The following is a 27,758-nucleotide window of genomic DNA, read 5'->3' as shown; positions in this document are numbered from 1 at the left end:
CTGTTGCTGTTGAAATGTGTCAGTTAAAGTGTTGCAGTTAACAAAATACCTTATAGCTGGTGGAGCATCACTGTTTTGATACAATCCATAATCAGAAGTTTATTAAAGTCTCAATATTTATTTTTTCTTATTTAGCTTTTATCAAGTGGTGATTTTATGCAATGGCATCAAGCCACAGTTCTTCACCAGTGCCTCAGTCAAACAGCAGTGATGCTTTCTTTAAAAAGGAAATGGATGCCACAAAACGTTTTCGACCTGTGCAGTCACTGCCTGATGTGTGTCCCAAGGAACCTACAGGTAATGTCGGTGTCAAGGAGAGTAAAAATGCAGTTAAAGTTGCTAATCCATTTACAATTGTTCAATCAAATTTTCTCGTATGCTGGGTGTAGTGCACTAAGCCATAGTCTTATTTCAAAGTATGCTGTAATTCTGCTTTATACCACCCAGTGTCCCTTTGGAGCAATGGGAGAGCCTTCCTTTTTACAGCTTGTTTTCAGATGTCCACGTTATAGACAGGATCTGGCTTGTGTGATTCCACTTTATAGCTATGATCCATACTCACGCAAGGAGAGGGTATGTTCTGTCAGAGCCTGTAAAAGACCCGTACAGTGCGCTTGGAGCCTAGCTGCATTACTGCTGTGAAACACCCCAGCCCTCTTGCAGTGGGAAGCAAGAGAGCAGGACCTGTCTCTAACACAGTGTCATAAGTCTCTAGTGCTATCGTAAATCCGAGTTTTGGTCGCAATTCTAGCTGCTGGGGTGTACTAAAGCTTAGTTTATAAGGAGTAGGTGGGGTGGGATCTTAAGAATTACAAAATCTAATGCTAATGAATTTCAGCTGTCATTCTGATCAAGTTCAGATTATTTCAAATATGTTTGTGTTTGCAATGTTCTTCTCTTCAGTAGAAGCTAATGTTGTTAAGCTAAAATATATTTAATGAGTGTGAATACACCACTGTGTTGAAAATTTGTGTTGGTTAATCTGATAGAAAAAATGCAAGTTAAAGTGTTGCAGGAGGAGAATATCATGTGTCTTTTGCATAGATAATTCTGATCCAGTGTGTAATTGTGAAAACATGGTTTGCTTAAGAACTGCATTTTAGCAAACATACAACTTTCACTTTCTCACCTTAACAAACTGTCTTGTCTTTTGTGCCACAGGCGATCCCAATAATTTATGTGACAGCCCATCTCTAGTTGTGGATCAGCACAGATGGACTATTTATCATTCCAAAGTCAATCTCCCAGCAGCACTAAATGATCCTAGGTTAGCAAAAAGGGAATCTGATTTCTTTACAAAAACATGGGGAGTGGACTTTGTGGACACTGAAGTCACGCCTTCATTCTACCTCCCACAGATCACCAAGGAACATTTTGCATTATACCAACAGGAAATCACTCCGGTAAGAACCCCAAATTAGATGCTTGTAGTACAGAAAGAGATTTGAGATCCCTCTTCTAATTAGAGATTTTCCCTGCTAGTAGTCCATCATACAGTTAGCTGATAATTAATTTGCTCTTCAGTGCTTGTTAACTCTTCATTAGGCGTTTCTTGCTCTATAATCTCAGTATTTGTAGTGTGGAAAACACTGACTAAATTCTTTCTATTTTTTTTTTGAATTGTATTTCTGAATACTGAGCTCTGCACCAGGGCTTACAGTTCATATTTATCCTTTCTGATTATTAGTCCTTATTCTGTAAGGATTGTTTAATGCTTGGGCTCTACAGTGCAATTTTCAGACCTTTGGATCAAATATAAAACATGACTATGTGCTGCAAGGATTGGAGATATTTTTTAAGAGTCACAAATTTAAACATTTATATGTGAAGTTCTTAAACTATGAATAGGTCTATTATCTTGATGATTTCTTTTGTAACAGGAAAGTTTAAGCTACATCTAAGGACACCAGGACCAGTAGGAGACTTCTACAAACTCTTAAAATACAGGTGTCAGTAAGTATGTAGTACTCTCTTTTTCTTTTTTTTTAACTGAAAGAACATGTAGAAGTCTCCCACTGTTTTCTGCTTCCTTGGTTTGTAACTTTCTTATTTTTCTGCTGGTACAGAATTGGCTGCAGGAAGTGTTACTTGTGTAAATCATAGTTAAAATACGTGAAAGCAAATTGTCTGTAACTGAACTATTGCCATCAGTTCACATATTCAACATTTTAAACACTTAAGAGCTCATCTGTTAAAATTAGCATGTAATGCAGTGACTACTAAATGAAAGAAGATTTCGGGAAGAGGGAACTGACCCATGATGTAGCTTCTAGCAGAGATCCAGCTAACATAGACGTTCTTTAGTAATGTAATTTCTCACCACTATGGTCTCTGGTGGTGTTTAAACCTGTAGATAAAATTTGAAGCTCAGCATGATGAAAGAAGATACATGGTTTCGGCAAAGTACTAATTAGGAAGACGTGGAAGCAATTTCTAATTTAGCAATGAAAAAGCATTCATTGTGTGTTAGTGTGATTTCTGGATTAGACAGCAAATATATGTTTTGATGTGCAATTACAGTTGATCTGTGGTTCTATCTCATTATGTAGAGAAGTTGTTATACCTCTTCAATAACTTTTGTGTTCACTTTTTCTTGAGATGTAAAGATACAGAAAAACCCAACATATCGATTACAGGCTGAAATTTTTGGTACCTTTAACCCGGACAAACATCATCTGAGCTTTTAAGAGGAAAAAAATACTATTGTGAACTTGTCAGAATTATCTGGTATAATGTAGTTATGTTTCACTGGAAATGTTCTGAATGTTCTGTTTCAAAGAAAAACTTTTTTTTTTAAGCCTCAGAATAATTCTTTCACATGTTTTCTCTTTTACAGAGAGAGAAGGTTCATGAAAGATGCAAGAATATTTGTACTCCTAAAGATACCTTCGACAGGACACTATTACACACTCACGGTACATCAAAGCCTTCCTTTAGTCATTAAAAAGTAATTTTTTTTGTATCAGTATGTTATAGCATTCAATAACAAATGCTATAACCTGCTGATCATCTTTACTTGCTCGAGAGCTTCATGCGCCATAACAGCTGCTGCTGATTTCTTTGTAACAATAATTGAAAACCCAGACATGATTGACTAGAAGTATTCATGACCACTGCTGATATTTTATAGGTCAAAATGCTTGTGATACCTGCTCTTAAACTTTTCCTCGGCATGTTTGCATTCGTGGGAGGTCACTTGGTCCCTGACAGCGTTTTCTTCAACTTCCCTTAATTTAAGGTCTATTGAAACTGTTGCATTAAATTTCTAGCAGCTGTTGACCTTGCAATAAGGAATGGCAGCGCTGGGCCATTCCTGTCTCTGCCGTGAGGATCACAGAATGGCTGAAGTGGGAAGTGACATCTCAGGATGGTCTAGTCCAAACCACCTGCTCAAGCAGGGTCACCTACTGGGGGGTCAGTATTCAGTTGGGTTTTGAATTTATCCACGGATGGAGGTTACACAACCTCTCTGGTCAACCTCTTTCAGTGTTTGACCACCTTATGTTCAGATGGAATTTTTCATGTATCAGTTTCTGCCCGTTGCCTCTTGTCCTGTCATTGGGCACCACTGAGAAGAGCCTTCTCTGTCTTTTTTACACCCTCTCATCAGATATTTAAAAACATTGATAAGATCCACCCTGAGCTTTTCCAGGCTAAACAGTCTCAGCTCTCTCAGCCTCTTCTCCTATGAAAAATGGTCTCTCAGTCATCTTAGTGATCCTTCACTGGACTTGCTCCAGTGTGCCTAGGTCTCTCTTGTACTGGGGAGCTCACAACTGGGGACGCTGCTCCAGATGTCTCACCAGTGCTGAGTGGAGAGGGAGGATCACCTTCCCTCAGCCTGCTGGCAGTGCTCTGCCTAATGCAACCCATGATGCTTTGCTGGAGGAGTGCAGTGCTGGCTCATGGTCAGTTTGTTGTTTGCCAAGACCCCAGGTCCCTCTCTGCAGGAGTGCTTTCTAGCCACTACACCCTAGGCGTGTAACGGTGCCTGGGGTTATTCCTCTCCAGGTGCAGGACTTTGCCTTTTCCTGTGTTGAACTTCATGAAGTTCCACTCTGGCCAATTCTCTATTTTGTATTTCTCTGATTACTGTTAGCAAAGACTACCTGGCAGACTTTTTTGGTGTCCGCAGCTGTAGCAAGGCCAAATTTCCAGATTTTATGGAAATAATTCAGCTAATATGAAAAAGGACAAAGGAAGGCGAGAGGCAAAATGAAAAAGAAAAGACAAGCAAAAGGAGAAGAAACACTCATAACCTGGAGCGAGCTTTAAATATTTAATTTATTTTAATGTATTTTCTCAAAAATGTTAGCATAAAAGGATTCATTTGCCAATCAGCGTTTGATCAGGCTTGTCTATATCAATGTCTACAGGTAATGCAGCAAGAACTGTTCATTAGTTTGCTCCTTTTGATCGCCTTTTTTAAGTCAGCTTTCTTCCCTCTTGTCCGTGCAAAAGGAAGCCCTTCCGTAGGGTTTCTCTGTGATTGGTTTTATTTTGGAATAGCTGCTGCTGAATGAGTCTGTCTGCTGCACATACTGCAAGATAAAAGTTCCTTCTTCAGGCTTAGCTTAATCCATTTTGAAAGAGTCTTTTGTTTTTAAAAAGAGGAAATTACTGTGTCACCAAAGTAACTGGGAGCTTCTTGGGTAGACGGACAGTTCCTAGTAGAAGCATGAACTGAACTGAAACTCTTTATTTTGTATAATTTCTTTCATTAGTGTTGCCTGTCTTCCTCTAACTCCAGCCCACAAGTCTTGGCCTTTCACTTCCATAAGGGTTTGTCTGTCCAAAGACTGATGACAACAGGATGATTCGTAGGTTGCCTTTTGCATTTCAATACAAATAAAGTAAGAAAGAAATCAAGTAAGAGCCAAAGAGGCGAGAGAAATATGGGAGATAATGTTTATGTAGTGCTTACCATGTCTTTCAGTGATGAGCAGACCATCCAGCTCGGCTGTGGGCTTGTGGCTTTTAAATTCCTCACCTTTTTTGGCCTCCAGTGTGCTTCCTCTTCATAATGCACGCTAGGTAATGAGTAGGGGAGGAAAAGGGGATTTTGGCTGAACCTCAAAAGTCTGAATTTGCCTTTTCTTCAAGTTCTGCTGGGGTACAGCGATGCACCTCTTTTCCCAGCTCAACACTCTCACCCTCTGCAGTTGTCAGGTCACCTTACTTCAATGGAAGGACTGCTTCTGTGCTACTTGCTCAGTGTGCTTGGGACTTTGTCCTGAGCCCTTCTTCAACCGTCTTGCCAGCTTTTGTGCATCCGTCCACCAAGTGCTGTGCAGAAGTGATTATATGGGCAGCTTCAGTCTGGAGGATTAAAATTGGGGGTGATGCTAGGGGGACCTCTTACTGGCCCTTGCCAGTTGATTGAACAGTGCATTAAGGAATGTGAAGTGCTAAGTAGATTGCTTTGTATGACTAACGTTTTCGCTGTCAAAGCAGCCAAGTGCAAGCACCTTTGAATACTCTGAGCATGAGACCTGGACTACAAAGGACAACAGAGTGTTTGAAAGAATCAGAGTATTTCAGGTTGGAAGGGACTTCAGAAGGTCTTTACTGCAACTGCCATCTCAAAGCCAGCTCAGGCTTTGAGGTCAGGCCGTGCTATTCAGGGCTTTATCCAGGCGGGCCTTGAAAACCTTCAAGGATGGAGAGTATCTGCCCTTTGGGCAGTCTGCTACAATGCTTTGATTGTCCTCAAGGTGAAAAAGGTTTCCCTCGTGTTCAGTCAGAACGTTTCGTTTCAATTCATAACCACTGTTCCCTGTCCACCCACCCTGTCCACCCCCTGTGAGGAACCTGGCATCGTTGTCTTGAAAACTTCCTCATAGGGTTTAATAGTGTTCAAGGTAATTATTTTCCATTGTTTCCTCATGATTGACTACTTGTATTTTGTTTAATTTTTAGATAAATCCAGGACAGATCTGGAACAAGTACCTAAGGTATGGTTCCTGTGCACTCTAAGCCTTTATAAGGATTTCTTACATGTAGTCTTGAACATACGAATTTACTCTCTTCTTTGTAGAATTCTTTTCCTAGCTGACTACTTGAACTGATTCCCAAGGGGATCTGCAGTTCTCAGAATTTAAAAAGACTAAGAACAATCAGCTTTTTCTTTCTTTCTTTTTTTTTGTTGTTGTTGTTTCCCATGGTCTTGATTTTTCTCTTACTCAAAGTAGAATACAAATGCTGTTATTTTTTTCATCTTTAATAGTTAAAACCTCAGAGCTGGGCAAAATTAGCCACTCCGTGTTCTAGGAGGAAAGGGAAACTGAAGAGTTTGATAGAAGCTTGAATATTCTGTAGTGTGTAACTTAGCGTTAGGTTTAACTACTTGAATCCTTGAGCAAAGCCCTCTCCGTATATGCTTGCAGCGTATATGGTGTGGGGTTTTTGTGACAGGTTGACAAAAGACACAACTCTGGATTCCATTTCAGTCCGAATAATTCTTTTCTGGGTACATTAAGAAGTCAGAGTGTTAATGTGGGTCAGCATCTCTGTGCCAGTCATATAGGCTGTTACTTGGATAGCTGTCACTGCAACGTTTAAAACCCAGGAAACAAGAATGTTTGAGTGTGGCGTGATGCTATAGTCTATGTTGAACCTTTTAAAATTACACTTCATAAATACAGGGAAAAGGGTACTACTGTCTGCCTAGAAACTCAAGGTTTGTACCAGTTTTGTCAAGTAAAAATAATGTTATCAGAGAGAATTTTAGATTATTATTTCTCTGAGCTGTGTAGTTAATGTTACGTGTTACTGACTCTTTCTGTGAGCAGCGTGTTTGCTGCATTGTGCTAGAGGAGATCAGCTTGAGGCTCTGTTCCCTCCCAGGCAACACTTGCTGCACCCTGACAGCTGGCTGGGTCCTTGGGCTGGTAGACGCCGTGGCCCCAGAAATATGCACATCAGCAGTAGGGTGCCCCTGCTGTTGAAGGACGTTTGCTCCGATCCTTTAGAGGACCCACCTGCAGTTTAATGCTGCCTACATTTTCACGCTCAGGATGTTTAGATCATCTGGGGTGCTTGATAACCTATGTAATTTTAGTGCTGTGTGTTACACTTTTAGGAAGACAAAGCTTCATCAGATCACACAAGCTTTTAAGGTGTAAAGTAAATTGGTTGCAAGGTCTGGAATAAATTTGTTCACCTGGATAAATGAAAATTTGGTTTTTGATAATCAACAAATAAAGTCCCTGTTAGCTTCATGAGACAGGAGGTGTGTTTAACTGGGGAGGAAAGTGTTGGGCTGAGGGAGATGCATTTATTTATTTTGTTTTTCTGTTCCAGATTTTTATGAAACCAGATTTTGCCTTGGAAGATTCCTTAACATTTAATGCCGTTTTACCATGGTCTCATTTTAGTACTGCTGGTGGGAAAGGAAATCGTGATGCAGCTTCCTCCAAGTTACTTCAAGAAAAGGTACAACTTTGATACAAGATGTCACTCGCCATCGCAGCTGTTACTTAATACAAAGATACCCCATTACTGCTGTTTTGTGCTGTTTGTTGAGACATTGCCGTCGTGGGCTTTGATATCGCTCATTTTACATCAGGCTGCAGATTGTTGGTAAACAATGCAGGAAGCATCTTACTGAGAGAGAACTGTTTTTTTTTCCCTGCTAAATAAATCTTTTCTGTCAAATCCGGAAAAAAGAATCTGTATATGGCGTAATAACTGGATCTTCATGACTGCTAAAACTTAGTGGAGCAGGTATATATTGAGAGCTTCAGAGATGTGGAGCTGTTTGCTGGGGAAGAGCAATGCCATGAGAAAGGAAAGCTTGAGGTTGAACACTGAGACTATTGCACTCTCACATCTCAGGAAAACTCCAGATTCAAGGCACTGTGGTTTCTGTGCTAAAAGAAATACTAAATCCTAAGGTTTTTGGATGTCAGGAGCTTCCTCTTACCTTTTGTTATCGTGTCATCTGCACTGATCCAGATCTGCACTATTTTTGCATTTCACAAAGTACTGGAGCACATTGGAGAGCATGAAAGCAGAGCTCTTTCTTTCATATTGGAAGGAGAAGTCTTTACTTGGTCTCTTTAAAATTTTTTGTTAGTTATGTAGTCATACTGTAGAAAAGCCCATAATGAATCATTTGTATGGTACACATACCCATAAAATGATTATAGAAAATCTACATAATTTTGGAGTCTGTTTTCTAACTTTGCTTTTCCCTCCTGTTTAACCTACTAAAGCTTCTGGGAGCTGGGGGGGGGGGGGGTGAGTGCGGAGGGGAGGGAGAAGAAGGAAAGAAAAAAAAAAAAAGGAAAAATAAAACCAAGAAGAAAAGAAAAAAAAAATAGTAGTAGTGAGGTGCCTTAAGAAAAAAATAACATGAGATCTTCTGGAAGATGTTCCCAAATTCACAGGAGTTAGCCTTCCTGCTCTCCCTCCAAGTCAGTAAGAAGGGACAGGCTCTGCTGGAGACTAACTTGATCCTTCATTGGGTTGTCCTCCACGTCTGAAGTTAGAGGAATACTTCTGTGGAGTTTCTTGTGGCAGTTGCTGTCTGAAGATGAAAAAGCAGTGTCTGGCACATGCTTTAAACTCACAAAGTGAGCCTGGCAGCAGCAGGATGGACACAGACGTGGACTGTGAGTGAAGGAGACCCAGAGACCTCTCCCATGCAGTGAAGTGAAAATAAGGCTTTGATTAGCCGTGAGCTGTGCTTCTTTGGAGAGGGCATACAAATACCTAAAGAGCATAAAACAGTTCTGCTGCCTCCAAAGCCACATGCCTCATCAACAAATTATTACCCTGCTTCATGTTACTGAAATGGGCCCACGTTTTTTGTTTTCCTTTTTAAAGGCTGAACTGCACAAGGTTTACACTTACTGTGTGTAAATAGGCACCCTGCTGCCATAATTATCCTTAGCTCCAGGCACTATTTTTCAACAGGATTTGGAAAAATCTGCCTTAAGCACACATACTTAGGCTATTAGTGCTTTTGGACTGCTGCGGATCTACTTGAACAACTTCCCCCTGACATTTTTTTTCCTCCTTACCTCCTTCCATGTCTTACCCAACATTGGAACTGTAAGCTCCTTGAGGCAGGTACTATAATTTTGTTCTGTTTGTTCTACCTCGCTTAGCATAGTGAAGGGACCTGGGGCATCTGATTGGTACAATCACATAAATAAATTATCATAATAACCCTTTCTCTGATCCCTGTGTCACAGTCTGTCTCAGCTTTTCCTGTGGGCTAGGTGTGTCACAGCTGTTTGGTGGAGGATGTTTTTGATTAAACATATTACAAAAAAGATGGGTTTGCATATTGTATAAATCCCCGATGTTAAATACATGCAGGATGAAAATAACTATAAGAAGGAAACGTTCTCCAACTGATTTTCTTTCCATCTCTGGATGGGCCTTTTGAAATTCAGCATGAGGTTTGAGTGCTTGGCACCTCTTAGAAACCAGGTCATCTGAGTATTAGCATTCAGATGAGCATCCTAAAGCCTCAGTCCTTTGAGTTTGCATATTCAGCATAAGCCAGAACACAGAGCTTTTACAGCTCAAATAAGCCAACCCAGTGGTCTGGTAGCTGTTCAACACAGAGAATTTGAATTTCAGGTTCTCAATGTGTGGGCATGCTCTGTCTCTGGGAATCACGCAGTGCCAGCGCACATGAAATAGGTTTAATAGGAACTCCAACTGGTTGGCAAAAAACAACTGCAGCCAGAGACATGCTGAGGATTTTTCTACAAAGCAGATGCTACAGCCTTTTAAATGAACAGAGCCATTCCAAAGCCATGTCATCAAGTGTAGTCAGGCTGCGTCTTTAGCAGGTTCAGTGACTCGAAGTGCATAGCGTATTTGCGTGTGTATACTGTTCTTACTTGCAGGCCAGTATCCAGAGCTGTTTCCTGGTTAATGGCCATATTTTGACAGTGCCAGTGTGCAACCATGTGGTACAAAAGTTTGGGTATTTTAAAATTATTTGTTTTTCTAACTTGTAATTTTCAACCAGGAGAGGCATCAAGCCAACCTTCACAAAGTGATTATGAGCTCATTTAAAAACAAATGATCAAACCACAATGGGTAGTTATTTGCTTGCTAATCTGACAAAGAGGTTTAATTTTTATTAGCAAAATTTCCTCATGCTACAATAAGACAAATACCCTGAAAGTATATTTGCGTGGTGATAAGCTTGCCAAGTCATAACAACACTGTGTGTTTTTCCTTCTATCTCCTCTTTCTAGCTGAGCCATTATCTGGACATTGTGGAAGTCAATATTGCTCATCAGATCTCTCTGCGCTCAGAAGCATTTTTTCATGCAATGACCTCTCAGCATGAGTTGCAGGACTACCTCAGGAAAACCTCCCAGGCTGTAAAATTACTTAGAGAGAAAATCTCCAAAATTGATAAAGTAATGTGTGAAGGATCACTTCGAGTTTTAAGACTGTCACTCACCAGAAATAACTGCATAAAAGCATACAATAAACTGAAGTTAATGGCTACTGTGCACCAAACACAGCCCACAGTACAGTTGCTGCTATCCACTTCGGAGTTTGTTGGAGCTTTGGACTTAATAGCAACAACACAGGAGGTGTTACAGCAAGAGCTTCAAGGCATTCACAGTTTCCGGTAGGTAACCATCTAGGATATTAATAAAATGCAAGAAGAGCTAGAATGCGGTGAGCACATTATGTTGGCTGGAGGGGTTTGTTTTACTTTTGTTGGTTCATTCTTAGAGGGCATAGTACAAAAGGTACAAAATGTAAGTGTGGCTTAAGCAGTGTGACTAATGCATGTGCTAGAGATAATTTTTTTTTTTTTAGGGGGAGGGATGAACTTTCAACATCTAGATGCTCTGTACTCCATTCTTGTCTACAGGTGGTTTAGGGGTTCAGAGATGAGAGCCAAGCAGTTGCTGGACCTTCATCTTGCAGGGCTTGTAGCCCACAGCTAAGAGATGGTTGCCAAGTGGTAGTCTGCAATCCCTGTGCATGCAGCACCACAGAGATACAGTTCTTGTTACACAACTCCACTGCAGGCCACTGTCTTTAGTGACTGACCTAGCCATGTGGTGGTACAGGAATATGCACGGACCGTGCGTGGTGTAGGTCAGCCTCCAGCTTGTGCTTGTGTTGGAAGAAGCTTGGCAGTGCAAAGCTATCAAACCACGACTCAAAATGTGGTCTGAGGTTGGCCAGAAGGGATGTGTGCAGCCACGTCTGCTCTTGTGGAGAGCTGTATTTACAGTGCCCGCTGACTGGGAAATCCGGTTCTGTGAGCTGCTGAAGTTGGGAAGGGCAGAAACAGCGGGAAGGTGCTGCCCAAGCTGCTGTTGCCACTGGTTTTTTTTCACCCATGTTTGGTACAGGGATGGGAATTAGTGAGTTCAAGGTCCCTTGCTGGCTTGCGTCTGTTAACAGTGAATTCTTAGGGCTCCACTTGTGAGATGCCACTGCACTGGGCAAGGTCCTCTGTGATATGCAAGAGTATTACTACAGTAGAGTCCTTTTAGCTGATGCAACATACACTATCATAATGGTCGTATGCAGGATAAAAGTGTCATATTGCAAAGCTGCCACTGTGGTACGATGCTGGCAGAAGTAGTGTTTGTTAAATCAGCTCTGAGACTTGCATCGGCCAGTTGAGGAGCTGTACAGTTAGTTTTAGGCTTTTCTGTTTTGTTTTGTTTAGAGGTTATGTGGTTCCTGCAATCTGGTGGTTCCCAGCTTGAGTAATGAAAACACAGTTGTTGCTCAATAACTGTAATATGAATGTTCAGAACTTTATGCGGTTACTGCTCTTGCCTGTCTGTTCACATGAGCTGCTCTTCTAACAGCCCTTCTAGGTGGTTTGAAAGAAGACTCAAATTCTATGTAGAAAAGATCTCAGAAAAAGTCTTTTAAAAAAATTACATTAAAATGTTTTATTTTTTTTAAAAGAGCTAATAAACTATCGGGAGGAAAGTTGTTAGAAGCTGTTAGTCTTTTGCTTTTAGTGTAGATGGTCAGACACCTGAGTGCAGACGCCTCAGTGCAGTTTCTTTTCTCTTTACTGTTCCTACTCTCAACCACTTGATTATGGTGCACAGCCCTTGACTGAGTCACATCTGCATTTACCTTGGTGATAGTGAATGTAATTCTACGACCCCGTGACAGCATCAGTCAGAATTAGTTGTGTTTTGCAATCAAGTAACCTCCGTGCTATGTCAGCAGAGAGTGCAATTCTGTTGTCATTGTGATTAGTATACGTGATGTCCCAAGAACGTGCCGTTATTTTAAAATTACACTCAGATGCGGAACATACTTGCGGGGCAATATTCATCTTGTCTGTAAAAAGTGATTTCTGTGAATAACGCTTGGTTGGTAGAGTTAAAAATAGTGGTGGGGGTGAGAATGTCAGAAACGTCCCCACTGCTTTGGATATTAAAGGTAAGTTAAATGCAACCTAAGTCTTCACTGCCACCAGAGGTGCAAGGGCTGTTGAGAAGCCCAGCACGGTTGTTCTCAAGTCTCATAGTGGCCTATGCGTATAGCCTATCTGGAGAAATAATGTGCAGTGGAAAGATGAAGATCTTTATAAAACTTCTCCGTAGAATTTAAGAAGCTGTGTTTTTAAAAAATAGATAAAGTTAAAAAAAAAAATCTAAATTAATGTCATGCACAAATACTTCAGCTTTTTCCAAGAAATACCAAATGGATGTTCTTGCTTTGTTCTGAGCGAGAATGCCACAATTGTCAAGTGAGTTAAATACCTCTTTTATTTTAAGAGGAGAGTAGCTTCTAAATCAGTATCTAATTTTTCTAAATTACTATCTCTTTTTTTCCCCCTAAATAATTTGTATCTTATTAAAAAAAAACCCCAAACTTGTTGGTTTAGTGTTGTGCATTGCAGCTTGTAGAATTTGCTTTTGAACAGACAGCTTCAAATTGAATCATGTTGCAGAATCATTCAATGTAAAGCAGCAAGAAAACTATTCAGATCATCCATATAAAAAAATTTTTTTCCTCTTGTCATGCTACACAGAAAAAAAATGTAATTTGATTCTAGTTATAGTGAAAAATGAAAGCACCTGTGCTGTGAAGTAATAAATTGCTGTCTTTAATCTAGGTTAATATCCGCAGTGATTATATGTATCAGTCGTAACTGTATGATTATTGCTTGCTACTGCTATAGGATAGAATTAAAGTTTTAGAGCTCTTTAACCTTTTCAAGTACATCTTTCTAATTTTACACAAAAAAACTTACACGTTAACTAAATTAGAAACTGGCAGTACAGATTTGTACGTTGTTTTCACGATTCTTGTGGGGGTGATGGAGATCTGGTGATTTTTTTGCACAGGTACACTGGCAAAGCACAGACACCTGGTAAAATAGTCTCATCCGTGTATTTTAAAAGAATTTTTACCCTGCACTCATAATTTTACAGAAGATAATTGTAGCATTCAGTCATTGAGAGGACCTGTTCTGTGACTGGAGCCTCTTAAGAGATCGGTGCCAAGGTGTTTGGCTGGAGTATGAATTCAGATTTGGCTTATTCTGGCGTGTTTCAGGGTGGAGTCATTTTTTTGTTGTTAGAGGCTAGAACATCTCGGGCAAAGTGGTGGCAGCAAGTGCTGTGAATCCTTGTTGGACTATTTCCATACCTGAGGTTTGAGAGAGTAGGTTGCGTTGCATTTCAGTGTAGTTAAACACAGTTACAGAAATAATTTGCCGAAGAGTAAGTTTTTGTGCTTACCTAAGTAAGAGCCTTTGTGTTGAGGGCATTAGTCCTGCAGTAAGTTTTGCAACTCGTCATTACATTGCAAATAATAATCTTTATTTTTTTTCTGTTGAGTTTGTTTTGAAATGTCCATGATGCAACTGGCATGGATTTTTCTAGAGGCCATTTTTGCTTAAATTAGGTATTTGAAATGTGTCCACTTTGTCCATTCCAGCCAATTCTTGACCAACAAATTCAAAAGCAGACATGTCCCTGGTCATCTTCAAATTACAAAAAACAAATAAAATCTGCTTGACTCAGATCCAGCAAGATTCATTCCGCTCAGCTCTGCACTGGCCATGTGGAGTTCTGTAGGGAGGAGCTACCCTGGCACTGACTTTACCCTACAGGGGCTGCGAGGTCGGATCCTGCGGGCTTCGCATCGGTACAGCAGTGCTTCTCCAGGGGAGTGCTAAGACATTTTTGCTGCTCTATGCAAGCTGACGGTCCAGCTACACCAGCACTGAATTAAAGCCAGTGACCCATGCAGGTTCACATCCCCATTTTGTATCCAGGTTTATCTAAGTTATCACAGCTCCTGGTAGTTCTCATTGGCAAAGTGTCTTTGTCCTTTTTGTTTTAAAAAAAAGAAAAAGAGTCTGATTTTTACAGGTACTTGGTGCGCTCAGCTGTTGGTGGAAATTGGAAAGCCTGGAGCATTTGGCATCTCTGAAATCCCCACTTTTAATTTTACTCTGCTAAAAGTTTCGCTAGCTGCACAACTTTTCAAGACTGGTCGACAGGTCTGACGTGAGAAATTCCCTCATGGTTCTGTATAACAACAGTCTGCAAAATATAGTTTAAAATCTGCAATACATGGAAAAAATATTTTTAATTTAGGGTAGCATAAATTTGAAAACTCTTCTGTGTTCTCAGAAAGCCATCCTGTCATGTAAAGCTATTACTGTATCGGTCATGTGAATGAAATCTGTGACCACATTAAAAGCTCAAACATTTGAAGTGGAAGAACTTGTGGACTGATGAGCAGAGGAACTGGATGAGCAATAGAAGTATTCCTTCTTTTTAACACCAATATACTGACAAGCATTGAGTATTCTTGCTTCTGGTTCACTTCGTTGGGAAGAAAGGTACTCAGCACCTTCCAAAAAAAAGAAAACGCCCTACATCCCATTTTTACCCTCCATCAATATTCAAGTCCATATGTTTTGCTGCAAGGTGACGGTGCCTCTGAAAAATACATGGTTTCAGCTGCTCTAAGAAATGAAAGATTTGAGCCCCCCATTAAGCCAGTGTTGATTGCATGGAAATTTACCTACTGGGTGGTTATTTTCTTCAACTGTGAACTAATGATTCGTTTTCAGGTTGATTATTTAGCTCATCTCTCAATGGCTGTTTTTCTTAGGCATCTTGGCTCACAGCTTTGTGAACTGGAAAAGCTGATAGATAAAATGATGATTGCAGAGTTTTCAACTTATGCTCGCAATGATTTAAATAGACCCCTAGAAGATGATTGCCAAATTCTAGAAGAGGTATGTCTGTTATTGAAATAAACTGTCTGATGAATATGTTTGCATCTTTAACATACTTAATTAGCACCGATTAATTCACTCAGGTCCCTAGTAGCAACATTATAATTTTATACTATTTCTCTTCTTGTCCAACCTCTCCCCCGGCTTTTTTTTTTTTCATGCTTGATAAAATCATAATTTTAACTAAACTCATGAAACTGCAGTCCAGTCCTACTTTATGTTTTCAAAATAATCAGTTCTCTTTTCTCTGATTAAATGTATATTGAGTTCACTTCATGAACCTTAACATGCAAGTGGAAAAGAACATGGACTGTCATATCTACTTGACTGTGAAAATACAATTGTGCAGTGAAAGCTGATAGTTGCATGTTGTTCTCATTCTGTCTCCCTGTGCATTTATGGGTGCTTATATCAAGCATACAGTTGCCCTGAATACATACTTCATTTGCAGTGTATATTCCTCATTCCTTTGAAGATTGTAAACTTCTGAAGATTAAGCTGTTGTGATTGCTTTCTAGCCAGGAAAAGATTTGTCTGGATTTTGCCTGTACCATTCTTCAGTAATTGCGAGACCCTATTAATAGTTTGGTCTTGTTACATCTGTGGGTTTCGTGAAATTTGGTGAATGGCAGTAGCACTTAAATATTCCCATTTCTGCCCTATAGTTTCTTCCCACCTCCATGCCGCACTGTGATAGATTCTCACTTGTGCTTGTGCAATTGTATTTAGTGTCATTCTTGCTCAGGGTAAGGAAGCTCATTAGTCTTTAGAAATATCCACGTTTTTAAGCACAATTGGATGAGCACAACTGAGGAACCAGCATGAAAGGGGCTGGGAGGAAGGGACTCTCTTAGCTGGCATTGCTACAGGGAACTTTGTATAATTGAAGTATGGCATTAGTCTCAAGGCGCTGGACTGATCTAAATTCTGTTCACCGTGTGTTTGATACCTGAACTTTCTTACTGCTGTGCAATTGCTTAAAATTATTTCTTGCCCTCACCTTGATATTTTTAGTGGTTTGGTTTTTTATTTTCTTTTTTTTTTCTTGATAGGAGAGACTTGTGTCACTAGTATTTGGACTTTTAAAACAAAGAAAGCTAAATTTTTATGAAATATATGGAGATGAAATGATTATTACTGCAAAGAACATCATTAAACAGGTAAGCCAAACACTTCTAACATATCTGACAAGGTTGTCTCAACCCCTTACAAATGATTTTTGAGTAGTTAGGAACAGCTCCAATTAAGTTTTTTGGTAGCTGATGGTCTCTCGTTTAGAGCAGCTGAGCTTGCAGACACTAAGGACTTCCTGAAGCACAGAGGTCTGTTTGCAGAAAAGACTTTCTGTAAGGAGTATCTGCTGCATAAGTACAGCAGATCACAGCTTTCTCAGTATAATAACTATTGTTCAGAATACCCTGATTTTAGCTTAGGTTTTTTTTCTTTCTCTTAATACGTGGCTTTCCCGAATACTTGTGTCAGTACTCTGTTTCGAAAAAAAACAAAGAAACCCCGCAAAACCAAAACCATACCAAAAAGCACCCCTGCCTCAACCCTCCAAAAAAAAAAACCCCAAAATTCTTGGTGTAAATACATAAAAGATAATAAAAAATCTCGCCAGTTGAAACAATCAAATTCCCAACAAATGCTACAGAAAACATTTCTTGTCTGAATGTTAGCACAGGCCTAGCATAGGCACTTCACAAAAGGTTGGAAAACATCCTTGTGTTTTTCTAAGAGGGCAAAGTGAAGTAATGAAGAAGCTAGAAGTGCTTGCCTGTAAAAGTTATATAAAAAAAATGAATCCTTGTCCACATTGCTGTCTTTTTTTGCCATTTAGGGTAGGGTATCTATTTTTTCAAACTAAAAATCTTTGTAGATAAAACCAGCTAAAACTAACAAATGAACAAAGTTTGGATGACAATGTATGGAATATTTTGGATAGTAACATGATAGCTTTTGTTTGCAAACAAAAACTCTAGAATGAATTTTAAGTGTGTGTTTGGTACTTTTAATTTTACTCATCTTGTTTGTTTGCATGCTTATGCATATGCATAAGGCACTTGGAGGACAGGGAGGTGACTTGAGACAGCCGGCGTGGCTTAACCAAGGGCAGGTCCTACCCGGCCAACCTAGTGGCCTTTTATGATGGAGTAAGTACATCAGTGGACAAGGGAAGAGCTATGGATGTTGTCTATTTGGACTTCTGTAAGGCTTTTGACATGGTCACCCACAACATCCTTCTCTCTAAATTGGAGAGATATGGATTTGATAGGTAGCCTGTTTGGTGGATGAGAAATTGGCTTGATGGTTGCATCCAGAGGGTAGCGGTCAATGGCTCAATGTCCAGACAGAGATCAGTGACAAGTGGTGTTCCTCAGGGGTCCATACTGGGACAAGTACTGTTTCATACCTTCATCAATGACACAGACAGTGGGATCGAGTGCACCCTCAGCAAGTTTATGCATGACACCAAGCTGAATGGTGCAGCGGACATGCCTGAGGGATGGGATGCCATCCAGAGGGACCTGGACAGGCTCAAGAAGTGGGCCCGTGTGAACCTCATGAGGTTCAACAAGGCCAAGTGCAGGGTCCTACACCTGCATCGGAGCAACCCCCGGTATCAATACAGGCTGGGGGATGAAGGGATGGAGAGCAGCCCCGCCAAGAAGGACTTGGGTGTACTGGTGGATGAAAAGCTGGACATGACCCAGCAATGTGCATTCACAGCCCAGAAAGCCAACTGCATCCTCAGCAGCATGGCCAGCAGGGCGAGGAAGGGGATTCTGCCCCTTTGCTCCACTCTGGGGAGACCCCCTGCAGTGCTGCCACCAACATCAGAAGGACACGGACCCATTGGAGCGGGTCCAGAGGAGACCACGAAGGTGATGAGAGGGCTGGAGCACCTCTGCTGTGAGGACAGGCTGAGAGAGTTGGGATTGTTCAGCCTGAAGAAGCAAAGGCCCCAAGGAGACCTTATTGTAGCCTTTCAGTACTTAAAGGGGGCCTATAAGAAAGACGGGGACAAACTTTTTAGCAGGGCCTGTTGTGACAGGGCAAGGAGTAACAGTTTTAAACTAGAAGAGAGTAGATTCGGACTAGATCTAAGGAAGAAATTTTTCACTATGAGGGTGGTGAGACACTGGCCCAGGCTGCCCAGAGAGGTGGTAGATGCCCCATCCCTGGAAACATTCGAGGTCAGGTTGGACAGGGCTCTGAGCAACCTGATCTAGTTGAAGATGTCCCCGCTCATTGGCGGGGGGTTGGAGTAGATGGCCTTTGAAGGTCCCTTCCAACACAGACTATTCTATGATTCTTTGATATTTGAGAATATTGTGCAAGGGGTGTTTTTCTCCACAAAAATATTTCAGGAGTCATGTTCTGATGTGTTACGAACCGCCTCTGATTTGTATCTCAAAGGCTGGGAGACAGTCAGGTGGTGGGTTTGCCAGCAGATGAAGACACTGTCCTATCATCATAGTATAGTGTGCTGTTCAGAGCTGTGTTGTGAACCAAGTTGGGAACCCAGCTTTCAAAAGTTTGGAGGAAGAGGAAGATGATTATCATCATCATTATTATTATTAAGATTTTATTTTAAGCCAGATTGGCACTCCCAATCCACTTCACATTGCAGCCCCACAGTTCTGCTGATCTGGTGGTGATGGGTGGGTATAGATAACACAGGCCAGTGTTGCTAGTAAATATTGTGGCAGAATTAAAAGACAGTGATGTGTTCAACTGCACAGCTACTTCTTGGAAGGACTTGGTGATGATGCGAGCTCTTTCTTATTTGATCCCGATACAATTTAAGTTAATGAATTAATAACACCAGGATAAAACATCTGCCCATCAGTCTCCATTAGCTTTTCACTCGCCTGTGTGGGCAGCCATGGGGAGACATTTTTTCCTTTCAGTTCTCTCTTTAGTTGGATAATAGGCAAGTAGTGCTCCCTGTTTTTCTGCTCATTCTTGATTATAAAGTGCTTTTCCCATTCTGGTGGGAATATTTGCCTTTATGTTGGATTTTTCAGGTGTTACCTCTGCTCAGTAATAGATGAAGTTCAGTCGATTTCCAATATAAGTTTCTATTGAATAGAGAAAATAGGCAAAATCAGAGTATTTCTGTGTGGTTTGTGCAGCGCATTTGCATTGTGGCCTATTGTCTCCACTCTTAAGAGATATTTTTCCTTAATAAAGGGAACTGCTTCCTTCCCACATCTCAAATGTGGTTCCCGTTCAAATGCGTTGGTGGGCTCTTTTGGTCAGTATTGAGTAGGTGCCAGGCAGGTGAGAGAACAGAGGTTTGCAAGCACTGAACACACTGCAGAGTTCAAGAAGAAGGTGTGGTTTTTAAGAAGCATCTCTCCTGGCCACCGTTAATCAAAAGGCAGGTAAAACCCACGTAGCTTGAGATGGCGGCCCTCAGTCACCATTTGGATTGTACATATTCACTTAAAGGCAAGATGAGTTCATATGCTGCTGACTCATTTGATCAGGGTATTGATTGGCATTTGGGAGAAAAGCCCCTGATTCGGTCCGAATGGAGTTGATTTGTACCTAGGGCTTGCAAGTAATGTGAACAGAGAGCAGTGAAATCACTGTAAAACAACACGTGTGTTTGAAGTGAAAATGGATTGTTTTGGAGACCTGAAGAAACTGGCCAGTTTTGTGTGTACCGGTTGAAGAGCACTTGTCCTTTGAGGAAAGACCACAGTGTAGCCATAAAGACGTGGAGAAATCTAGGGACAGAGGCAGGTGGTGCCCTGGAGGTGAAGAGGACAGGCAGACAGCAAATACCATGTCTCCTAGGAGAGCAGGTGAAACTGGGTCTGCCTTAACAGTGGAAAGCACAGGACTGTAGGTGTGTGCTTCCACACTTCCCTGCTGCTGTTCCTTCCAGTGAAGGTTAGTTCCCGAGTCTTGGATTTAAAGCTGAAAAGGAAGTCAACCAACGTTTTCCGAAGTCAGTCACTTGGGAAAGGGGAAGAATACGGCTGCTATTCTTAAGTACCTGACCTGAGAGACGTTTTTGAAACAGCGCTTAGCATCCATGCTCAGAAAAACATGTCCCTTTGAGGTGGAGCCAGTGTGCCCTCCAGAGCTTAGTACACAGTTGGGAACACTTTGATCATCTGTATTTTGCAAATAGATATTTGGGGGGGTTGGATTTGGGGGTTTCTTTAGGGTTTTTTGTTTGTTTGTTTTTAGAGAAACAAGTTGTTAAATGATACAAATATGCCTTTCATTTATTATTTTACTTTTCCTTTTTAACTTGGGGATTATTGTGTATGTTATGAACCTCAGCAGCAGTTAGAAGGAAGCTAAGATCTTTTTTTGTTTTGTTTTTTTTCCCTTTAAATTTGACAGTGTGTGGTTAATACGGTATCGCAGATAGAAGAAATAGATACAGAAGTGGTTGTTAAGTAAGTATACAGCCAGATTATTTTTTTTTGGTGATGGGTGGGGATAGGAGATGGATGCTTTATAGCATAGATAAATTTATTATTCTAATTTGTGCTTAAATTTCCCTGTAATTAAGGATTATCCTTCTCTTTCACCTTAAGCCTATGCTTCTATCCTCCTCTGTTAGAATATTGTGTATTCCCCTTCCCATTCAGCTTCTAAAGTTACCTTAAACTTACCTTTAAAATAAATACTAAAATTCTGTGAGTCTCACTGCATGAAGCATGAACTATAGGCACATATCTCTTAACGACTTGAAGGCATTCTCTGTTGTCATAATCTGGCATTTTGTATTAAAAGGTGTCAGTAGTTTCAGTACTTCCCACATAAATGAGAACAGGAACTATCCAGAGAGGAGACCAGACAGTTTCAGACCCAAGAAATGGTCCGGCAGGAACCTCACAAAGCCCAACAAAGGCAAATGCCATGTTCTGTGTCTTGGAAGGAGCAACCCCTTGCAAGAGGAGAGGCAGGAGCGAGCTGGCTGGCTTCAGAGGAGCTTTGCAGGGCAGGACCTGGTGGGTCCCAGTGGAGAACTGGTTGGCCATGGACCAGCAGTGTGTCCTTGCAGCTGCAACATGGCCCGTGTTAGCATAGCCAGCAGGTCGAGGAACAAGAAAGGCATTGAGATCCAGCAGAGGACACGGGGTTGGTTGGGGGCTGAAGCATGGAGCGTAGGAGGAGCAGCCGAGAGAGCTGGGTCCCCCTCCAGCCTGGGGAGGGGAAAACGCAGGGGAGAGCTGCCCACAGCTATCCCATGGGGAGGGTTATAACAGAGCTGCAGACACAGCCAGGCTCCTCTCAGAGGTGTGCAGGAGAAGGATGAGGGGCAATGGGCACAAGATGGAAGATGAGAAGTGCTAGCTAAATCTTAGGAAAACTGTGTTCCTTATGAGGATGGTCAAAGACTGGAACACGGTCCCAGAGAGGCTGTGGGAGCTCTGTCCTGGGACATAATCAAGCCTTGACCGGGCAGGGCGCAGAGCAACCCGATCTAGTTGGACCTGCATTGAGCAGGGGTTGGACAAGGCACCTCCAGAGGTCCCTGCTTGAGGCCCATGCTAGCTTCTCTTTCTCTGTAGCTCTGTGATTGATTTGGCGCAGGAAAAGGTTACCCCAAGATAATAAAAGCAGACCAGCTGATAAAGCAAAGTGAGTGGCAGAATCTGCATGGGATTCATACCCCAATTGGGAAAAGACTGGGCACGGGGTCATTTTTAAACATTGGATGTTTGGTCACCATTCTCCAATGATTACTATTCTGCAGTTGGGTCCTAACTGTGTGTTACAGAGTTTAACTTTTGTTCTGTCAATGACTTTTCTGCCCTTTGCCACAAACAGCTGACTTGCACTTTAATAGCAGAAGTGGTCTCATTGCAATGCAACAAAATGGGCTTAATAACATGGCTTTTGTAACACTTGCAAAATATTTTAATTTAAATTTTTTTTGTGTGTTTTCTTTTTTCACGTGATATTTGAAAATGTTATTAACCCCCCTCCCTTGTTGGTAACACATACTTGTCCCGGGGAAAAGAGCATTGTGCCCTGGAAAAAATAAATGGTAAATGTGAGGCATTTATTTTTTTAGTATAATTTATTTTTATATACCTCCTTCCCCATTCCACTTGCATACATTGTATTGATCGTGACTGTTGTTCAGGTGATATCTGTTGTTCCGCCAGATAAAAGTCTACGCAGTTTTCCTTACATTTATAATTCCATTTAAAGCGTGGTTGTTTTTTTTCTTTATGTGCTAGTAAACAGCATGGCCAGTAAACATTTGCTGTTTACTGAATGCTGCTCTTTTTTTAGGCTTGCAGACCAGATGAGGATGATGAATTTTCCTCAGTGGTTTGATTTACTGAAGAATATTTTTTCTAAGTTTACCATCTTCCTCAAGAGAATAAAGGTAAGACATTCATTTACCAAGCGCTTCACATAGTTCAGACACGAAATGGAACAAAGTTGCTTTCCATTTGAAGTCTTAAGGTGTTGTTTTTGCTTATAGAGTTCAAACTTCTGATTGAAAGAAGGATATGCGAATATCGGCACCCAAGGCAAAAATGATTATTGCTAACAAAGAGAGCAGTGGGAAGAAGATAATACCTCTTGTTGCCTGATTACATCCATTTCAAGCTGCTAGGGATTAGGACAGAACTTTTGTATGTGTTAGATTGCTCCAAATGAGGTTTCTTTCACCATTCTCAGAAACATCTGATATTGGTTACGGTCAAAGACTGATGGATCTGCCTCCAAATGCTAATTACACAATAGAAAATAAAGCCAGGATTTAGTTTAATTTTGTGGGTAAAAGAAAATCTCTTTCTAGGGCAAGCTTGTGGCACAGGGGTTTGGGTTTTGGTTTGGTTTTTTGTGTGTGTTTTTTTTTAATAAACATTATATTTGATTCTAGGCAACGTTAAATACTATCCGTAGCGTGGTTTTCTTGGTTCTAGACAAGAACCAAAAAACCAGAGACCTGGAGGACACCTTACAAAAGAACTCTGCTAAAGACAGTACAGTGGACACAGAAGTGGCTTACCTGACTCATGAAGGCATGTTCATAAGCGATGCGTTCAGCGAAGGGGACCTCCCACCTGTAGCAGCTGACACTACCTCTCAAAGAAACACTTCCCCAAACAGTGAGCCCTGTAGCAGTGATTCGGTTTCTGAACCAGAGTGCACTACTGATTCGTCATCCAGCAAAGAGCAAACCTCGTCTTCTGTTACTCCGGGAGGAGTAGAGATGATGTGAGTAAATGCGCTGCCTGTCTCAACTTTGCAACGTGTCAGTAACAAGGTGTTAGGTGCAGGCGGTTGTTTCTGATGATACAGTACAAAAATGGCTTTGGAGGAGTGTGCTTTCCTAGGTAGGTGAAGCGGAATGGCCCTCCACCATCACTGCTAGAGATTGCCATCAGACTGTGCTGTCCCCAGCTCACCTGTGTTCCATTTCCTTGCCTTGCTCTCACCTCTGCCTGGAGTGGTACAGGTACTGATCACGTCACTTCTTACAGAAAAGGGTCCCTTCTCTGTCTGTTCTGCTGGGGAGCCCACTTCCGCAGAGAGCAGGAGAGATGCCAGTCTAGCCTACATGAAAGACGGGTTGTTTGTCATGCCTTTAGCAGGCAAAAGCATCTCTGTTCTCTGTCCATGAGCCCTATGGCTGTGTTTTCTTTTTTTTTGGTTTTTTTTTTAAGCCAGCTTCATGGAATACACCTTGATAAATTCTAGAGAGAAATCTGCTGTTCATTGTCACCTATTTGACTTGCATGGTTAAATAAATCCATCTCAGTGCTTTGGTAACATAGGCAGCTCTGCCCTGTGGTGCTCCAGACTCCACAGTTGTAACCTTTTTGGCATCCTTTTACGCACACCTTATTTATGGCTGGAAATCAGAGCTACCTTTTTAAAAGAACCAGGCATAGCGTGTGTGAGACTCAGGCAGGAGCAGCTTCAAAAGCCAGCATGTCTGGATACAGAGTTCTACGAAGCAAAATTGAAATACCACTTGTTACCCTGCTGAAAGATGGAAGATAGCAAGTGGCCTGCTCACTCTACCTGATTGGTACTCAAGTAGCTATTCTTGTGTGTTCAAGCAACTGTGACTTTTGGTAGAGACCTTCCCCCTCAAATCACAATGCTGGCTGAAACAGATAGATTTAAAAATAAATATGCTGTGCCTAAAACAAGTTCTGTATGTCCAAACATCCGTCATATGCTGGAAGAGAAATACAGCATGGAGTCCAGGGTTACAGTGAGGAGCAGGGAAGGAGAAGGGGGTTGGATCTGAACTGGTCTGGACCACTTTGCCAAGTTTGCTAAAAATACACTGCCCAGCTAGATCTCTCGAGCAATGAAGTTGGTTCTGAGGCGGGTTGCATAACTTTGCTCTAAAATGAACTTGCTTCATCCCTCTTCTGGTTTTCTTTGCACCTCTGCTCTGTGTTTGGAGCAGGCTAATAAAATTACAGAGCTACAACAATATTAGTCTAGTTGCTGCTCTGGGTTTTCTCTTTCCTCTCATACTGTCAGTCCCTTGAGCAGCCACACTGGACCAGAAGATTGTTATCTTAACTAATTACATGGATGGTGGAGCTGTGCTATGGGCTAGCCTCAAAACAGTAGACAAATCGCAAAAGGTTTTTTAAAAAGCACCAATTTAGGACCCTGAAGTTTAAAGATCTAACAGAATGACTGCCTGTAGATTAAGGTGGTGAGGAGTGCAGAAGTATCTATTTTAGGCCTTACACTTGCATTGTAAGAAAAATGCTGTGTTTTATCTGTCGTACACTTGTGATGCTCAAGTGTTATAGGAGCTGGGTAAGTTGTAGTGCAGTAAATGTTAGTAATATTTATTGTATTAGTAATGGCTATTTCGTGTTTTCTCTTAGACCATTAATAGCAATTATAATGTGGATTTAAAACAAAATATAAGGATGTGCAGTTGTGCGTTTCCTTGTTAGAGGGACTGACATAACATTGACAGCAGCTTAGAAGATCCCATTTGTACAAGGTGACTTTGGTGATTAACTGACTGTCTGCATTTGACAGTTGCTGCAAGGCTCTTTCCTCCTTCAACCTTGAGCAGAAATACTGGGGTTTTTTTGTAAATTAATGCTCAACCAACTGGTTCTGTCATTTGTAGGATCGGCGATGACATGAAGCTGACTGACCTGGAACTGGTCAGGCTGGCAAACAATATTCAAGAGTTACTTTATAATGCCTCTGATATCTGCCATGATCGTTCAGTCAAGTTCCTCATGGCAAGAGCAAAGGTAAGGAGCTGGGGTCAGACTGCTGGCTGGTGTCTCATCCTTAATGAGAATTAAGTTCTCATCCCAAGTTACTGGTTTAATGAGTGAAAATTTTGAAATGGCATTCTCCTTTGAAATTAAGTAACTGTTCCTGCTGCCACAGGTGCTTGATGTGAATGCCCAGAGTGCACAAGCATTAACGTATCATGTCATTGTAAGGCAATATGGGTTTCTGCTACTTTTTTTTTTTTTCCTTTTTAATATTCTGACTTGCTGTCTTTGAAGTTCCATGCAGAGAATGCATATCTATGACAAGGTAGCTGCTAGCACTGCAATCTGCCTTCTCTGTCCCATGTAGGCTTAAATAATGTGCTTCTTAAAACACTAGTAGCCCTTAGACATGCTGACTAGATGTTTCTTTACATCTCTGAATTTTTGTGGTGGTATGTCTCCTTACAATGTTTTTCTTTGCATATATAGGATGGCTTCCTAGAGAAGCTGAATTCCAACGAGTTTGTTGCTCTTTCTCGCTTGATGGAAGGCTTTATCTTAGATACTGAGCAGATCTGCGGCAGGAAAAGTATGTCCTTGCGAGGAGCACTTCAGAGTCAAGCCAACAGATTTGTGAATAGGTTCCACGAGGAGAGGAAGACAAAACTAAGGTATATTTGGGTAGAAGATCTTTGTATTCTTACATGAATAATTTTATAATTCATATGCCAGGCAAACACAATCTTTTGTTGCCAAGAACACTAGTAAGCCAGTTGTACTTAAGAGCACAGGGTGAAAAAACTGTATTAAACCCAATTATTTTTAATTGGCTTAGACTTTTACTGTTTTCATAACTTAATTTCTTCAAGCTGACTTGTTCTACAGTTATCTAAATAAGGACAGTGATAGCTACGGGAAGTACTCAGGACTGACATTGAAGGGCAGGATTACTCTATCTCGGGTTAAGTAACTTCAGGATAATTGACTCCCAGCTGTTTAAAAAAAAAAACCTAAAACCCAACGCAGAAAACCTCCAACAAAAACAACAACTAAAAATAACGCAAACCAAAACACTTGCGGAACAGCCTTCCCAGTAAAATACATCAAGTCTTTTTGCTCTCATCCATCAAAAGCTTCTAGAACTCCAGTGTTTACACATTACTTCAGTGGCAGCGATCTCATAAGGATCTTTATTGCCTAGTATAGTCTTTTGTCCCCTATGATAGCTTGAATGAACAAATTGTGAGATCTCCAGGCTGACACAGTGCTTTTCTGTTTTGCTACTGCCAATTGTTGGGCACGTCTTTCTAATGAAGATGAAAAACATAATATTTGGGGCCACTGACTTTTTTTGAAATTACTGTAGTTTTGATTCCACAGCAATACAGGCAAGAGAGGTGTCAAGACAAGGTATTTCATTTTCTCAGCCTCCTCTCTTTTGTGTTTATAACTCTTAGCCTACTCTTGGACAATGAGCGCTGGAAGCAAGCTGAAGTTCCTGCTGAGTTTCAGGATCTTGTCGATTCGGTGTCGGATGGCAGAATTTCTCTCCCTGAAAAAAAAACAGCAGGTGTGTATCTTGCAATTCTACTGTTAACTGAATTTAATATCAGCAAATGCTGCTATTGAATGTTGAGGGACATATTCCAGTGTCGCTCTAGATCTCTGTTTGCTCACTGTCTTCTGGGTGATGATGAGGAAGTTGATACCTTTTTTTTTTTTTTTTTATCCCTTTTTGCTTTCTTTTACTGGTGTTGAAAGTTCTTGTGCTGACCTTAAAAGATTATTTATTTATTTTTTGAAAACCCATCTAAGTGTTAGCACAGGGAGGGAGCTACTTTTTTATTTATTAAGTATTCCCAGTGTAGAGGCTTACAATCTTTGCATACATTCAGTCTTTCCCCAGAACATACCACTGAAGTGTTGCGAGGGACAGAGGACCATGTATTTGTGCTCAGCTCTTCTTGTGTTAAACAAAACTTACTCCTTCCCACTACTTTATCTGCCAGTTGTTGAAATGAATGCTATGTGGCTGCTCATGGAAGTGAAAAGTCATGTACGCTCAATTATTTACCTTGCCACAGAAACCTCATTCGACCTCAGACAAGTCACTTTTTTCTGCTCCTGCCCTATTTCCCCGTGTGCACAATGGGAATGCGTAATGTGTTCTTACCTTGTGAGGATTCTCATCCAATATTGCAGTGATGAATGTGTGGGAACAGCTAGAACAGGAGGAAATCATACACAGAGGGGAAAGAAAATGGCAATAGATGAGAAGGAAGAAAATATGGTAATATCACAGTGGAGAAACCTCGACC

General features: G+C 41.1%; 1 protein-coding gene across 8 annotated transcripts in view; it reads left to right on the top strand.

Annotated features, from left to right (window-relative positions):
- VPS54 (VPS54 subunit of GARP complex) overlaps positions 1 to 27,758 on the top strand; it is a 53,750-nt gene that overhangs the window by 10,681 nt on the left and 15,311 nt on the right. For 4 of the 8 annotated variants that reach the window (XR_008465297.1, XM_054194444.1, XM_054194440.1 and 1 more), the window contains 14 exons: positions 136 to 297; positions 1,162 to 1,403; positions 2,837 to 2,915; positions 5,920 to 5,954; positions 7,303 to 7,434; positions 10,224 to 10,609; positions 15,103 to 15,229; positions 16,282 to 16,389; positions 20,597 to 20,652; positions 22,505 to 22,601; positions 23,106 to 23,443; positions 25,341 to 25,470; positions 25,930 to 26,111; positions 26,898 to 27,010. Coding sequence is in view for 7 of the 8 variants with exons in the window: in XM_054194444.1 (XP_054050419.1) it covers positions 162 to 297; positions 1,162 to 1,403; positions 2,837 to 2,915; positions 5,920 to 5,954; positions 7,303 to 7,434; positions 10,224 to 10,609; positions 15,103 to 15,229; positions 16,282 to 16,389; positions 20,597 to 20,652; positions 22,505 to 22,601; positions 23,106 to 23,443; positions 25,341 to 25,470; positions 25,930 to 26,111; positions 26,898 to 27,010 (2,161 nt within the window). In the remaining variant the exon portion in view is untranslated. Of the gene's footprint in view, positions 1 to 135; positions 298 to 1,157; positions 1,404 to 1,880; positions 1,958 to 2,836; positions 2,916 to 5,919; positions 5,955 to 7,302; positions 7,435 to 10,223; positions 10,610 to 15,102; positions 15,230 to 16,281; positions 16,390 to 20,596; positions 20,653 to 22,504; positions 22,602 to 23,105; positions 23,444 to 25,340; positions 25,471 to 25,929; positions 26,112 to 26,897; positions 27,011 to 27,758 lie in introns of those variants that run through there. The other 4 variants (XM_054194442.1, XM_054194443.1, XM_054194446.1 and 1 more) reach the window with 4 other exon arrangements.

Source organism: Rissa tridactyla, chromosome 3 (genome assembly GCF_028500815.1).
Source record: "Rissa tridactyla isolate bRisTri1 chromosome 3, bRisTri1.patW.cur.20221130, whole genome shotgun sequence".
Lineage (NCBI taxonomy): Eukaryota > Metazoa > Chordata > Aves > Charadriiformes > Laridae > Rissa > Rissa tridactyla.
This window is presented reverse-complemented; position numbering and strand designations above follow the sequence as displayed.